The sequence below is a fragment of the Camarhynchus parvulus genome, chromosome 3, assembly GCF_901933205.1.
Source record: "Camarhynchus parvulus chromosome 3, STF_HiC, whole genome shotgun sequence".
In the NCBI taxonomy this organism is placed as follows: Eukaryota; Metazoa; Chordata; class Aves; order Passeriformes; family Thraupidae; genus Camarhynchus; species Camarhynchus parvulus.
Genome location: NC_044573.1, coordinates 113,163,963 through 113,180,500, shown reverse-complemented (window position 1 = coordinate 113,180,500; position 16,538 = coordinate 113,163,963). Strand labels below are relative to the sequence as shown.

Below are 16,538 nucleotides of genomic sequence, written 5' to 3'. Positions count from 1 at the left end.
AAATTCCCCAAAAATTCCCCAAAAATTCCCCAAAATTTCCCCAAAAATTCCCCAAAAATTCCCAAAAATTCCCAAAAAATTCCCAAAAAATTCCCAAAAAATCCCCCCAAAATTCCCAATGTTCCTGTGTCCCCAGGGCTGCCTGAGCTGGATCTGGCCGTTCCCGACCCCGGCCTGGCCGTTCCGGAGCCGCTGCCGTGGCCCAACCTGGGCAAGAGCGACGAGTGAGTGACGGCAATGCCCGCAATGCCCGCAATTCCCAACATTCCCGAGGCTTTTCCCAACATTTCCCCAAAATTCCCAAAGTTTTCCCCAAAATTTTTGAGGGTTTTTGAGGATTTTTCCCAAAATTCCCAAGGATTTTCCCAAAATTCTTAAGGATTTTCTCAAAATTCCGCACAATTCCCAAAGGTTTTCCCAAAATTCCTGAAGTTTTTCCCAACATTTCTGAGGATTTTTGAGGATTTTTCCCAAAATTCCCAAGGCCTTTTACCAAAATTCCTGAGAATTTTTCCCTAAATTCCCAAGGGTTTTCCACTTGGGAATTCTTGGATTTCTGAGCGGGGCTTTTCCCACATTTCCAGGGGTGAATTCCCAGTTTTCCCAGTGTGGAATTCCCAGATTTTCCAGGTGGGAATTCCCAGGTTTTTGGATGGCAATTCCCATTTTCCAGGCAGGAATTCCCAGATTTCCTTTGGGGATAATTCCCAGTTTTCCCACTGTGCAATTCCCATTTTCCCAGTGTGGAATTCCCAGTTTTCCAGGGGTGAATTCCTGGTTTTCTGGGATGGAATTCTTGGTGTTTCCAGGCAGGAATTCCCAGATTTCCCTTGGGGATTTTTTCCCAGATTTCTGGGTGGGAATTCCCATTTTTCCCACTGTAGAATTCCCAGATTTTCCAGGTGGGAATTCCCAGGTTTTTGGATGGCAATTCCCATTTTCCAGGCAGGATTTCCCAGATTTCCCTCGGGGATTTTTCCCAGATTTCTGGGTGTGAATTCCCAGATTTCCCACTGTGAATTCCCATTTTTCCCAGTGTGTAATTCCCAGATTTTCCAGGTGGGAATTCCCAGTTTTTTGGGTGGAAATTCCCACATTTCCAGGGGTGAATTCCCAGTGTTTCTAAGTGGGAATTCCCAGATTTCCCAGGCAGGAATTCCCATTTTTCCAGGCAGGAATTCCCATTTTTCTCAGTGTCTAATTCCCATTTTTGCAGGCATAAATTCCCATTTTTCCTAGTGTGGAATTCCCAGATTTCCCTCGGGGATTTTTCCCGGTTTTTTTGGCTGTGAATTCCCAGATTTCTGGGTGTGAATTCCCATTTTTCCAGGCAGGAATTCCCATTTTTCCCAGTGTGTAATTCCCATTTTTCCAGGCAGGAATTCCCATTTTTCCCAGTGTGGAATTCCCAGATTTCCCAGGTGGGAATTCCCAGGTTTTTGGGTTGAAATTCCCACATTTCCAGGGGTGAATTCCCAATGTTTCCAGGTGGGAATTCCCAGATTTCCAGGCAGGAATTCCCATTTTTCCCAGTGTGGAATTCCCATTTTTCCAGAGAATTCCCAGATTTCCCTCGCGTTTTTTTCCCAGATTTCTGGGTGTGAATTCCCAGATTTCCCAGTGTGCAATTCCCACTTTTCCCAGGCAGGAATTCCCTTTCCTTCGGGGATTTTTTCCCTTTTTTCTGGTTGTGAATTCCCATTTTTCCCAGTGTGCAATTCCCAGTTTCTCCCGGCAAGAATTCCCATTTTCCAGGCAGGAATTCCCAGATTTCCCTTGGGGATTTTTTCCCAGATTTCTGGGTGGGAATTCCCATTTTTCCCACTGTAGAATTCCCAGATTTTCCAGGTGGGAATTCTCAGTTTTCCAGGTGGGAATTCCCAGGTTTTTGGATGGCAATTCCCATTTTCCAGGCAGGAATTCCCAGATTTCCCTCGGGGATTTTTCCCAGATTTCTGGGTGTGAATTCCCAGATTTCCCACTGTGAATTTCCATTTTTCCCAGTGTGGAATTCCCAGATTTTCCAGGTGGGAATTCCCAGGTTTTTGGATGGCAATTCCCATTTTCCAGGCAGGAATTCCCAGATTTCCTTTGGGGATAATTCCCAGTTTTCCCACTGTGCAATTCCCATTTTCCCAGTGTGGAATTCCCAGTTTTCCAGGGGTGAATTCCTGGTTTTCTGGGATGGAATTCTTGGTGTTTCCAGGCAGGAATTCCTAGATTTCCCTTGGGGATTTTTTCCCAGATTTCTGGGTGGGAATTCCCATTTTTCCCAGTGTAGAATTCCCAGATTTTCCAGGTGTGAATTCCCAGGTTTTTGGATGGCAATTCCCATTTTCCAGGCAGGATTTCCCAGATTTCCTCGGGATTTTTCCCAGATTTCTGGGTGTGAATTCCCAGATTTCCCACTGTGAATTCCCATTTTTCCCAGTGTGTAATTCCCAGATTTTCCAGGTGGGAATTCCCAGTTTTTTGGGTGGAAATTCCCACATTTCCAGGGGTGAATTCCCAGTGTTTCTAAGTGGGAATTCCCAGATTTCCCAGGCAGGAATTCCCATTTTTCCAGGCAGGAATTCCCATTTTTCTCAGTGTCTAATTCCCATTTTTGCAGGCATAAATTCCCATTTTTCCTAGTGTGGAATTCCCAGATTTCCCTCGGGGATTTTTTCCGGTTTTTTTGGCTGTGAATTCCCAGATTTCTGGGTGTGAATTCCCATTTTTGCAGGCATAAATTCCTATTTTTCCCAGTGTGGAATTCCCAGATTTCCCAGGTGGGAATTCCCAGGTTTTTGGGTTGAAATTCCCACATTTCCAGGGGTGAATTCCCAATGTTTCCAGGTGGGAATTCCCAGATTTCCAGGCAGGAATTCCCATTTTTCCCAGTGTGGAATTCCCATTTTTCCAGAGAATTCCCAGATTTCCCTCGCGTTTTTTTCCCAGATTTCTGGTTGTGAATTCCCATTTTTCCCAGTGTGCAATTCCCAGTTTCTCCCGGCAAGAATTCCCATTTTTCCAGGCAGGAATTCCCAGATTTCCCTTGGGGATTTTTTCCCAGATTTCTGGGTGGGAATTCCCATTTTTCCCACTGTAGAGTTCCCAGATTTTCCAGGTGGGAATTCTCAGTTTTCCAGGTGGGAATTCCCAGGTTTTTGGGTGGCAATTCCCATTTTGCTGGCAGGAATTCCCAGATTTCCTTTGGGCATTTTTCCCAGATTTCCCACTGTGAATTCCCAGATTTCCCAGTCTGAATTCCCATTTTTCTCAGTGTGTAATTCCCATTTTTCCAGGCAGGAATTCTCGTTTTTCCCAGTGTGAATTCCCAGATTTCCCAATGAGAATTCCCAGATTTCTGGGTGTGAATTCCCATTTTTCCCAGTGTGAATTCCCATTTTTTCCAGGCAGGAATTCCCAGTTTTTCCCAGTGTGCATTCCCATTTTTCCCAGTGTGCATTCCCAGATTTCTGGGTGTGAATTCCCATTTTTCCAGGCAGAAATTCCCAGATTTCCCTTGGGAATTTTTTCTCATTTTTCCCAGTGTGTAATTCCCATTTTTCCCAGTGTAAATTCCCGTTTATTCCCAGGCCGTGCCCGCTGGAGGAGCTGCTGCTGCCGCCGGGCAGCGCCGAGGGCCGCAGCGAGGAGAATTCCCATTTTTCCCAGTGTGAATTCCCAGATTTCTGGGTGTGAATTTCCCATTTTTCCCAGTGTGTAATTCCCATTTTTCCAGGCAGGAATTCCCATTTTTCCCAGTGTGGAATTCCCATTTTTCTGAACGTGTAATTCCCATTTTTCCAGGCAGGAATTCCCATTTTTCCCCCTCTGTAATTCCCAGATTTTCCATTTGAGAATTCCCGTTTATTCCCAGGCCGTGCCCCCTGGAGGAGCTGCTGCTGCCGTAGCGAGGAGAATTCCCATTTTTCCCAGTGTAAATTCCCATTTTTCCCAGTGTGTAATTCCCATTTTTTCCAGTGTGAATTCCCATTTTTCCCAGTGTAAATTCCCATTTTTCCCAGTGTGTAATTCCCATTTTTCCAGGCCGTGCCCTTTGGAGGAGCTGCTGCTGCCGCAGCGAGGAGAATTCCCAGATTTCCCTCGGGGATTTTTTTCCCTTTTTTCTGGGTGTGAATTCCCATTTTTCTGGGTGTGAATTCCCATTTTTCCCGGTGTGAATTCCCGTTTTTCCCAGTGTAAATTCCCATTTTTTCCCAGTGTGAATTCCCATTTTTTCCCGTTTTTCCGCAGGCCGTGCCCGCTGGAGGAGCTGCTGCTGCCGCCGGGCAGCGCCGAGGGCCGCAGCGAGGAGAAGGCGCTGCTGGAGCAGCTGGTGACGTTCCTGAGCGGCCGGGACGAGACCGAGCTGGCCGAGATCGACCGCGCCCTCGGCATCGACAAACTCGTGCAGGTGCCCGGGAATACGCGGCGGGAAAAAACGGGGAAAAAACGGGGGAAAAACGGGGAAAAATGGGGAAAAAGCGGGGAAAATGGGGGAAAAATGGGGAAAAAATGGGGAAAAACCGGGGGAAAATGGGGGAAAATGGGGAAAAAATGGGGAAAAAGCGGGGGAAAATGGGGGGAAAAATGGGGAAAAATGGGGAAAAAGGGGGGAAAATGGGGGAAAAATGGGGAAGAAGCGGGGGAAAATGGGGGAAAAATGGGGAAAAAATTAGGGGAAAAATCGGGGGAAAATGGGGGGAAAAATGGGGAAAAAATGGAGAAAAATGGAGGAAAAAACGAGGAAAAATGGGGGAAAAGTGGGGGGAAATCAGGGAAAAATTGGGGGAAAAACAGGGAAAAAATCGGGGAAAAATGGGGAAAAAATGGGGGAAAAAACGGGGAAAAAATTGGGGAAAAAATGATGAAAAAAATCAACAGAAAACTGGTGAAAAAACGGGGAAAAACCAGGGAAAAATGGGGGAAAAATTGGGGAAAAAACAGGGAAAAAATGAGGGAAAACTGGGGGAAAAATCGGAGAAAAACGGGGAAAAAATTGGGGGAAAAACGGGAAAAATGGGGAAAAAATGGGGAAAAAGCGGGGGAAAATGGGGAAAAAAATGGGGAAAAAATTAGGGGAAAAATCGGGGGAAAATGGGGGGAAAATTGGGGAAAAATGGAGAAAAATGGAGGAAAAAATGGGAAAAAAATGGGGGAAAATTGGGGGAAAAATGGGGAAAATTGGGAAAAAATCATGGAAAAAATGAGGGAAAAATCGAGGGAAAATTGGGGGAAAAATTGGGGAAAGAACGGAGAACAAATTGGGGAAAAAATGGGGAAAAAATTGGGGAAAAAATCGTGGAAAAAACGAGGAAAAATGGAGGAAAAGTGGGGGAAATCAGGGAAAAATTGGGGGAAAAACGGGGAAAAATCAGGGAAAAATTTGGGGAAAAATCGGAGAAAAACGGGGAAAAATTTGGGGAAAAAACAGGGGAAAAATGGGGAAAAAAAGTTGGGAAAAACCGGGGGAAAAATCGGGGACAAAAAAAGGGGAAAAATGGGGAAAAATCAGGGAAAATACAGGGGAAAAAACAGGGGGAAAACGGGGAAAAAAGTGGGGAAAAATTGGGGAAAAAATGGAGGAAAACCAGGGAAAAATCAGGGAAAAATAAATGGAAAAAATAAATGGAAAAATTGAGAAAAACGGAGAAAAAAAGTGGAAAAACCAGGGAAAAAATGGGGAAAAAACTGGGAAAAATTGGGGGAAAATCGGGGAAAAAATAAATGGAAAAATAGAGGAAAACGGAGAAACAAAGGGGAAAAATGGGGAAAAAACCCAGGGAAAATTGGGGAAACAATGGGGAAAAAATTGGAAAAAAAAAAAGGAAAAATAGAGAAAACCATAGTAAAAAAGGGGAAAAATCAGGAAAAACGGGGGAAAAACGGGGAAAAAATCAACAGAAAAATGGTGAAAAAATGGAGAAAAGTGGAGAAAAATGGGGAAAAAATTGGGAAAAAATGGGCAAAAAAATGGAGAAAAATGAGGAAAAAGCTGGGGAGAAATGGGAAGAAAATCAGGGGAAAAATGGGGAAAATTGGGGAAAAAACCAGAAAAAATCAACAGAAAAATGGTGAAAAAATGGTGAAAAACGGAGAAAACAAGGGAAAAAATGGGGAAGAAATGGGCAAAAAAAAAAAAAGGAGAAGAATGGGGAAAACCCAGGGAGAAATGGGTGAAAAAAGGGGAAAAGGGGCAGAAGGAGCTTCCTGAGTGCGAGGGACGAGACCGAGCTGGGTGAGATCGACCGGGCCTGGGCATCGGCAAACTCAGGCTGGTGCCAGCGAATACACGGGGAAAAAATCAGGGGGAAAATGGGGAAAAAATCAACGGAAAAATTGTGAAAAAATGGTGGGAAAATGGGGAAAAAAATGGAGGAAAATGGAGGAAAAAAGGGGAAAAAAAGGGGAAAAATTGGGGAAAAAACGGGGAAAAAACAAGCAACAATGGGGAAAAATTGGAGGAAAATCGGGGAAAAATTGGGGGAAAATGGGGAAAAAATGAGGGGAAAATGGGGAAAAAATGAGGGAAAATTGGGGAAAAAATGAGGGAAAATTGGGGGAAAAATGGGGAAAAATTGGGGGAAAATGGAAAAAAATGGGGAAAAATCAGGGGGAAAATATAGGGAAAATTGGGGAAAAAACAGGGAAAAAGTTGGGGAAAAATCGTGGAAAAATCAGGGGAAAATTGGGGAAAAATTGGGGGAAAAACGGGGAAAATATTGGGGAAGAATTGGGGGGAAAATGGAAAAAAATGGGGCAAAAATGGGGGGGAAATGGGGGGAAAAAGCGGGGAAAAATCAGGGAAAAAGTAAATGGAAAAATAGAGAAAAGCAGAGAAAAAAAAGGGGAAAAATCGGGAAAAATGGGGGGAAAATGGGGAAAACCCCCGGGAAAAAATCGGAGAAAAAATCGGGGAAAAAATCAATGGAAAAATTGTGAAAAAATTGAGGAAAAAAGGGAAAAAATTGGGCAAAAAAGGGGGAAAAATGAATGGAAAATGGTGAAAAAATGGAGAAAAATTGAGAAAAAAAGGAAAACTGGGGAAGAAATGGGTAAAAAAAAAAAGGAGAAGAATGGGGAAAACCCAGGGAGAAATGGGTGAAAAAAGGGGAAAAGGGGCAGAAGGAGCTTCCTGAGTGCGAGGGACGAGACCGAGCTGGGTGAGATCGACCGGGCCTGGGCATCGGCAAACTCAGGCTGGTGCCAGCGAATACACGGGGAAAAAATCAGGGGGAAAATGGGGAAAAAATCAACGGAAAAATTGTGAAAAAATGGTGGGAAAATGGGGAAAAAATGGAGGAAAATGGAGGAAAAAAGGGGGAAAAAAAGGGGAAAAATTGGGGAAAAAACGGGGAAAAAACAAGCAAAAATGGGGAAAAATTGGGGGAAAATGGGGAAAAAATGAGAGAAAATTGGGGGAAAAATGGGGAAAAATTGGGGGAAAATGGAAAAAAATGGGGAAAAATCAGGGGGAAAATGGTGGGAAAATTGGGAAAAAATGGAGAAAAATGGAGGAAAAAAGGGGAAAATAACGGGGAAAAATCGGGGAAAAGATGGGGAAAATTGGGAAAAAAACATGGAAAAAATGAGGGAAAAATCGAGGGAAAATTGGGGGAAAATCGTGGAAAAATGGGGGAAAAATGGGAAAATGGGGGGAAATGGGGAAAAACAGGTAAAAAATTGGGGGAAAAATGGGGAAAAATCATGGAAAAAATAGTGGAAAAAATGTGGAAAAAGCAGGGAAAAAATGGGGAAAAATCAGGGGGAAAATGGGGGGAAAATCAGGCAAAAATTGGGGAAGAATGGGGAAAAATCATGGAAAAAATAGTGGAAAAAAACGTGGAAAAAGCAGTGAAAAAATGGGGAAAAATCGGGGGGAAAATGAGGAAAAACAGGGAAAAGACGGGGAAAAAAGCGGGGGAAAAACAGGGAAAAATTGGGGAAAAATTGGGGGAAAATCGGGGGAAAATGGAGAAAAATTGGGGAAAAATTGGGGGGAAAATGAGGAAAATATCGGGGAAAAATTGGTGGGAAATGGGAAAAAATGGGGGAAAAATGAGGAAAAAAGGGGGAAAAATCGGGGAAAAACATTTTGAGCTCCAAGGAGATTTTGGGATCATACTCCAAAGAGATTTTGGGATGGGATTCCAAAGGGATTTTGAGATCTGAAGGGAGTTTGGGATCCCAAGAGAATTTGGGATGGGATTCCAAAGAGATTTTGGGCCCAAGATGACTTTGGGATGGGATTCCGAAATCATTTTGGGCTCCAAGGCAATTTTGGGATGAGATTTCACGGAGACTTTGGGCTCCAAGGAGATTCTGGGATGGGATCCAAAGGGATTTTGGGATCTGAATGGATTTTGGGATCCAAAGAGAATTTGGGATGGGATTTCAAAAGGATTTTGGGCTTCAAAGCGATTTTGGGCTCATCCTCCAAAGCCATTTTGGGATGCAGGGGAATTTTGGGATGGGATTTCAAAGAGATTTTGGGATCCAAAGAGAACTTGGGATGGAATTCCAAGGAGATTTTGGGTTCCAAGGCGATTTTGGGATGGGATCCGAAGGGATTTTGGGCTCCAAAGAGAATTTGGGATGGGATTCCAAGGAGATTTTGGGCTCATCCTCCAAAGCCATTTTGGGATGCAGAGGAATTTTGGGATGGGATTCCAAAGAGATTTTGGGATCTGAAGGGATTTGGGAATTGGATTCTAAAGAAGGCATCTTGGGATCCAAAGAGATTTTGGGATCCAGAGAGATTTTAGGATCCGAAGGGATTTTGGGATGGGATTTCAAAAGAGTCTTTGGGATCCAAAGGGATTTCGGGCTCCAAGGCGATTTTGGGGTGGAGCTCCAAGGAGATTTTGGTATCCAAAGAGAATTTGGGATTGGATTCCAAAGGGATTTTGGGATCCCAAGGGATTTTGGGATCCAAAGAGAATTTGGAATGGGATTCCAAAGAGATTTTGGGCTCCAAGGCGATTTTGGGATGGGATCCCAAGGCGATTTTGGGATGGGATTGCAAGGAGATTTTGGTATCCAAGGCGATTTTGGGATGCAATTCCAAGGCGATTTTGGGCTGTAAGGTGATTTTGGGATCCCAAGGCGATTTTGGGCTCCAAGGTGATTTTGGGATCCCAAGGCGATTTTGGGCTCCGAGTGCATGTTGTGCTCCCGCGGGATGTGGGGCCGGGGTTCCGGCGCCGTTCCCGCCTCTCACGGCGCGTTCCCCACGCGCAGGGCGGCGGCCTGGACGCTGCCGGCGACGCTTCCCGCCCCACGCCGCCCCGCCGCCGCCCGCGCTGCTGCTGGAGCCCAAACCCGGAATGTTCTCCCAGCCCTTCCCTCCTTCATCATCCTCCTCATCACCATCCTCATCATCATCATCCTCGGCGTTCCCGGCCATGCTGAGGCCCAAGGGGCCCTTCGGAGCCGTGCCCGTGGCTGCGCCTCCTCCTCCTCCTCCTCCTCCTCCTCCGGCTGCTGCTGCTGCGGCTGCGCGTGGAACGTTCCAGAACAGCGCCGGCGCGGCCGCGCTGGGCATGGCCCGGCCGGGGCTGGGCCGCCCCCCGAGCGCCCCCAACCAGCTGAGGCTGCAGCTGCAGCAGCGCCTGCAGGGCCAGCAGCAGGTAAGGGGGGAGGAACAGCACCAAAAAGAAACCCCAGAATAACCCCAAAAATCACCCCAAAATTCCGGTGAAAGCGCAAAAAAAATCTTCAAAATATCCTCCAAAAATTCCAGTAAAATTACCAAAAAAATCCCGCAGAAATCCCCCAAAATTCCAGTAAAATCACCAAAAAAATCCTCAAAATATCCCCCAAAAAATCCCTAAAAATTCCAGTAAAATCACCAAAAAAATCCTCAAAATATCCCCCAAAAAATCCCCAAAAATTCCAGTAAAATCACCAAAAAATCCCCAAAATATCCCCAAAATATCCCAAAGAAATCCACCAAAATATCCCCAAAATAGCCCCAAAAATCCCCCAAAAATTCCAGTGAAATCGCCAAAAAAATCCCGCAAAAATACCCCAAAAATTCCAGTAAAATCACCAAAAAATGCTCAAAATATCCCCCCAAAAATTCCAGTAAAATCGCCCAAAATATCCCCTCAAAATCCCCCAGAATATCCCCAAAATATCCCAAAATAATCCACCAAAATATCCTCAAAGTAGCCCCAAAAATCACCCCAAAAATTCCAGTGAAATCGCCAAAAAATGCTCAAAATATCCCCCCAAAATTCCAGTAAAATAACCAAAAAAATCCTCAAAATATCCCCCAAAAATCCCCCCAAAATTCCAGTAAAATCACCAAAAAATCCTCCAAAAATCCCCCCAAAAATTCCAGTAAAATCACCAAAAAAATCCTCAAAATAGCCCCAAAAATCACCCCAAAAATTCCAGTGAAATCGCCAAAAAATCCTCAAAAAATCCCCAAAAATTTCCAGTGAAATCACCAAAAAAATCCTCAAAATATCCCCCAAAATTCCAGTAAAATCCCCCCCAAAACCCCCAAAAATCCCCCCGAAAAACCCCAAAAAATCCCCCGGAAAAAAACCCAAAAATTCCAGTAAAATCACCAAAAAAATCCTCAAAATATCCCCCCAAAATTCCCAAAATACCCCAAAATATCCCCAAAAAATCCCCCAAAATATCCCCAAAAAATTCCAGTAAAATCACAAAAAAAAATCTCCCTGCCAACCCAGAATTCCAAAAAAATGCCCCCAAAAAACCCCAAAACCCATTAAAAAACTCCAAAGAATTTTAAAAAATCCCCCCAAAAAGCCCCCAAGTATTCCAGTAAAATCACCAAAAATCCCCCCAAAAACCCCAAAAATTCCCCCCAAAAATCCTCAAAATTCCCCCCAAAAATCCCCCCAAAATATCCCCAAAATACCCCAAAAATCCCCCAAATACCCCCAAATATCCCCTAAAATATCCCCAAAATATCCCCCAAAATATCCCCCAAAATATCCCCAAAATACCCCAAAATACCCCAAAAAATTCCCCCAAAAATCCCCCAAATACCCCAAAATATCCCCCAAAATATCCCCAAAATATCCCCCAAAATACCCCAAAAATCCCCAAAATATCCCCAAAAATATCCCCCAAAAATCCCCAAAATACCCCAAAAAATCCCCCAAAAATCTCCAAAATATCCCCAAAACATCCACCAAAATATCCCCGAAAAATTCCAGTAAAATCACAGAAAAATTCCCCCCCAAAACCCAGAATTCCAAAAAAGTCCTCCCAAAAAACCCCAAAATATCCCCAAAAAATCCCCCAAATTATCCCCCAAAAAACCCCCAAAAATCCAGGAAAATCACTAAAAAATCCCCCCCAAAAACGCAAAAAAATCCCCCCAAAAAACCCCCAAAAATTCCAGTAAAATCACCAAAAAATCTTCCAAATATCCCCCCAAAATTCCTAAAATAACCCCAAAAAATCCACCAAAAATTCCAGTAAAATCACCTTAATATCCCCACAGTATCCCCAAAAATCCCCCAAAATACCCCAAAAATCCCCCCAAAAATCTCCAAAATATCCCCCAAAATATCCCCAAAATATCCCCCAAAATATCCCCAAAATATCCCCAAAATATCCCCCAAAAATTCCAGTAAAATCACAAAAAAATCCCCCCCAAAACCCAGAATTCAAAAAAAATCCCCCCAAAAAACCCCAAAATATCCCAAAAAAATCCCCAAAAATATCCCCCAAAATACCCCCCAAAAATTCCAGTAAAATCACCAAAAAATCCCCCCAAAAACGCAAAAAAATCCCCCCCAAAAAACCCAAAAATTCCAGTAAAATCACAAAAAAATCTTCCAAATATCCCCCCAAAATTATTAAAATACCCCAAAAAATCCACCAAAAATTCCAGTAAAATCACCTTAATATCCCCACAATATCCCCAAAAAGCCCCCAAAATACCCCAAAAAATCCCCCCAAAAATCTCCAAAATATCCCCCAAAATATCCCCAAAATACCCCAAAAAATCCCCCAAAAATCTCCAAAATATCCCCCAAAATATCCCCAAAATACCCCAAAAAACCCCCCCAAAAATCCCCAAAATATCCCCCAAAATATCCCCAAAATACCCCAAAAAATCCCCCAAAAATCTCCAAAATATCCCCAAAACATCCACCAAAATATCCCCGAAAAATTCCAGTAAAATCACAGAAAAATTCCCCCCCAAAACCCAGAATTCCAAAAAAGTCCTCCCAAAACACCCCAAAATATCCCCAAAAAATCCCCCAAAATTCCAGTAAAATCCCCAAAAAATCCCCCCAAAACCCCAAAAATTCCCCCAAAATATCCCCAAAATACCCCCAAAAATCCCCCCAAAATATCCCCAAAATATCCCAAAAATCCCCCAAATACCCCAAAATATCCCCCAAAATATCCCCAAAATATCCCCCAAAATCCCCCAAAATATCCCCAAAATACCCCAAAATACCCCAAAAAAATCCCCCCAAAATATCCCCAAAATACTCCAAAATATGCCTCAAAATATCCCCCAAAATATCCCCAAAAATATCCCCCAAAATATCCCCAAAATACCCCCAAAACATCACCCCAAAAATCCCCAAAATACCCCAAAAATCCCCAAAATACCCCAAAACATCACCCCAAAAATCCCCAAAATACCCCAAAAATCCCCAAAATACCCCAAAATATCCCCCAAAATATCCCCCAAAATACCCCAAAATACTGCAAAAAATCCCCCCAAAATATCCCCAAAATACTCCAAAAATCCCCAAAATATCCCCCAAAATATCCCGCAAAATATCCCCAAAATACTCCAAAATATCCCCCAAAATATCCCCAAAATATCCCCCAAAATACCCCAAAAAATCCCCCCAAAATATCCCCAAAATATCCCCAAAAATCCCCCCAAAATATCCCCAAAATACTCCAAAATATCCCCCAAAATATCCCAAAAAATCACCTCAAAATATCTCCAAAATACCCCAAAATATCCCCCAAAAATATCCCCCCAAAATACCCCAAAATATCCCCCAAAATATCCCCAAAATACCCCAAAAATACCCCAAAAATCCCCCCAAAATATCCCCAAAATATCCCAAAAATCCCCCAAATACCCCAAAATATCCCCCAAAATATCCCCAAAATACCCCCAAAAATCCCCCCAAAATATCCCCAAAATACTCCAAAAAACCCCCAAAATATCCCCAAAATACCCCAAAAAATCTCCCCAAAATATCCCCAAAATACTCCAAAATATGCCTCAAAATATCCCCCAAAATATCCCCAAAATATCCCCCAAAATATCCCCAAAATACCCCAAAAAATATCCCCCAAAAATCCCCAAATACCCCCAAAACATCACCCCAAAAATCCCCAAAATACCCCAAAAATCTCTCAAAATCCCCAAAAATCCCCAAAAATCCCCAAAATATCCCCCAAAATATCCCCCAAAATATCCCCAAAATACCCCAAAATACCCCAAAAATTCCCCCCAAAATATCCCCAAAATACTCCAAAAATCCCCAAAATATCCCCCAAAATATCCCGCAAAATATCCCCAAAATACTCCAAAATATCCCCAAAATATCCCCAAAATACCCTAAAAAATCTCCCAAAAAAACCCCCAAAATACTCCAAAATATGCCTCAAAATATCCCCCAAAATATCCCCAAAATATCCCAAAATATCCCCCAAAATATCCCCCAAAAATCCCCAAAATACCCCAAAACATCACCCCAAAATATCCCCAAAATCCCCCAAAAAATCCCCCCAAAATACCCCAAAAATTCCCAAAATCCCCCAACATTCCATTAAAACCCCACAAGCCCCACGGAGCCGTTCCCCTTGCGCCGCTGTGTTGCAGTTGCTGCAGCAGAACCGCCAGGCGGCGCTGCTGGGTCACTTCGGGCCGCCCGTGGGGCTCTCGCTGCGCGCCGGGATCCCGCAGCAGCAGCAGCCGCAGCCGCAGGTAACGGCGGGGAAATTTGGGGTTTGTTTGGGGTTTGTTTGGGGTTTTTATGGGATTTGGGAATTGAGATTTGGGGTGTTTGGAGTTTGGGGTGTTTGGGGTTTGAGTTTGGGGTTTGGGATCTCGCTGCGCGCCGGGATCCCGCAGCAGCAGCAGCCGCAGCCGCAGGTAACGGGCGGGAAATTTGGGGTTTGTTTGGGGTTTTCATGGGGTTTGTTTGGGGTTGGGTTTGGGTTGAGATTTGGGGGTTTGGTTTGGGGTGTTTGGGGTTTGAGTTTGGGGTTTGGGATCTCGCTGCGCGCCGGGATCCCGCAGCAGCAGCAGCCGCAGCCGCAGGTAACGGCGGGGAAATTTGGGGTTTGTTTGGGGTTTGTTTGGGGTTTTTATGGGGTTTGGGAATTGAGATTTGGGGTGTTTTGAGTTTGGGGTGTTTGGGGTTTCAGTTTGGTTGGGGTGGGGTGGCCTCGCGCGCCCGGGATCCCGCAGCAGCAGCAGCGCAGCCCAGGTACGGGGGGTTGTGTGGGTTGTTTGGGGTTTTATGGTGGGGGGGGTGGATGGGGGTGGGGTGGTGGCGCCGGGATCCCGCAGCAGCAGCAGCCGCAGCCGCAGGTAACGGCGGGGAAATTTGGGGTTTGTTTGGGGTTTTTATGGGGTTTGTTTGGGGTTTGGGATTTGGGAATTGAGATTTGGGGTGTTTGGAGTTTGGGGTGTTTGGGGTTTGAGTTTGGAATTTGGGGTTTCGGATCTCCGTGCACACCGGGATCCCGCAGCAGCAGCAGCCACAGGTAACGGCGGGGAAATTTGGGGTTTGTTTGGGGTTTTTATGAGGTTTTTTATGGGGTTTTTATGGGGTTTGGGGTTTGGGAATTGAGATTTGGGGTGTTTGGAGTTTGGGGGTGTTTGGGGGTTTGAGTTTGGAATTTGGGGTTTGGGGTTTGGGAATTGAGATTTGGGATTTGGGGTGGGTTTGGGATTTGGGATCTCCCTGCACGCCGGGATCCCACAGCAGCAGCCACAGGTAACCCAGTTTGGGGTTTTTATGGGTTTTTTTGGGGGTTTTTTGGGGTGGTTTTGGGTTTGGGATGGGTTTGGAGTTTGGGGTCTCTGTGAGGGCAGCGATGCAGCAGGTACGGAGCGGTTCAGGGTTTGTTTGGGGGTTTTTTGGGGTTTTTTTGGGATATAGGATTTGGGAGTTTTGAGGTTTGGGGGTTTTGGGGTTTGGGAAATTTTGAGGTTTTTGTGGTTTGGGGTTTGGGATGGGTTTGGGATGGATTTCTGATTTGGGATTTGGGGTTTGGGACAGCTTTTAGGGACAAATTTGTGATTTGCAACCTGAATTTTCCCATTCACAAATCCCAAAATCCTCTCAGCAACCCCCCCAGGGCTGATTCCTGCTTGGAATTCGGGATTTTTTTGGGGGGGGACTCACCTCTGACCCCAATCCCATCCCACAGCCCCCCTGGTTGGAATTTTGGGAATTTTTTGGGGGACTCACCTCTGACCCCAATCCCATCCCACAGCCCCCCTGGTTGGAATTTTGGGATTTTTTTGGGGGACCTCACCCCTGCCCCCATCCCATCCCACAGCCCCCCCAGGGCTGATTCCCGGTTGGAATGTCGGGATTTTTTTTTTGATGGGACCTCACCCCTCACCCCAATCCTGTCCCACAGCCCCCCTCATTGGAATTTCAGGATTTTTTTGGGGAGCTCACCCCTGACCCCAATCCCATCCCACAAGCCCCCCGGTTGGAATTTTGGGATTTTTTTGGGGGACCTAACCCCTGCCCCCCATCCCATCCCACAGCCTCCCCAGGGCTGATTCCTGGTTGGAATTTCGGGATTTTTTTGGGGGACCTCACCTCTGCCCCCAATCCTGCCCCACAGCCCATTCTGCTTGGAATTTCGGGATTTTTTGGGGGGACCTCACCCCTCACCCCAATCCCGTCCCACAGCCCCCGGTTGGAATTTCAGGGTTTGTTTTGGGGAGCTCACTCCTGTCCCCAATCCCATCCCACAGCCCCCGGTTGGAATTTCGGGATTTTTTTGGGGGACCTCACCTCTGCCCCCAATCCTGCCCCACAGCCCCCTCTGCTTGGAATTTTGGGATTTTTTTGGAGGACCTCATCCCCTGCCCCCATCCCATCCCACAGCCCCCCCAGGGCTGATTCCCGGTTGGAATGTCAGGATTTTTTTTTTGATGGGACCTCACCCCTCACCCCAATCCCATCCCACAGCCCCCCCCCGCTTGGAATTTCGGGGTTTGTTTTGGGGAAGCTCACCCCTGACCCCAATCCCATCCCACAGCCCCCCTGGTTGGAATTTCGGGATTTTTTGGGGGGGACCTCACCCCTGCCCCCCATCCCATCCCACAGCCCCCCCAGGGCTGATTCCTGGTTGGAATTTCGGGATTTTTTTGGGGGGACCTCACCTCTGCCCCCAATCCTGTCCCACAGCCACCCAGGGCTGATTCCTGGTTGGAATTTCGGGATTTTTTTGATGGGGGGCTCACCCCTGCCCCTCAACCCATCCCACAACCCCCCTGGGTTGGAATTTTGGGATTTTTTTGGGGACCTTATCCCTCACCCCAATCCCATCCC

The 16,538-nt window shown here is 45.4% G+C and overlaps 1 protein-coding gene across 1 annotated transcript in view; it reads left to right on the top strand.

The window, feature by feature from the left end:
- Positions 1-146: 146 nt before the first annotated feature.
- LOC115901844 (nuclear receptor coactivator 1-like) overlaps positions 147-16,538 on the top strand; it is a 27,464-nt gene continuing 11,072 nt past the window's right edge. Inside the window, exons 1-4 of the mRNA XM_030944815.1 lie at positions 147-224; positions 4,243-4,402; positions 9,229-9,617; positions 13,838-13,942. Of these exons, the coding sequence (XP_030800675.1) occupies positions 9,315-9,617; positions 13,838-13,942 (408 nt within the window). The 5' untranslated portion in view covers positions 147-224; positions 4,243-4,402; positions 9,229-9,314. The remainder of the gene's footprint in view (positions 225-4,242; positions 4,403-9,228; positions 9,618-13,837; positions 13,943-16,538) is intronic.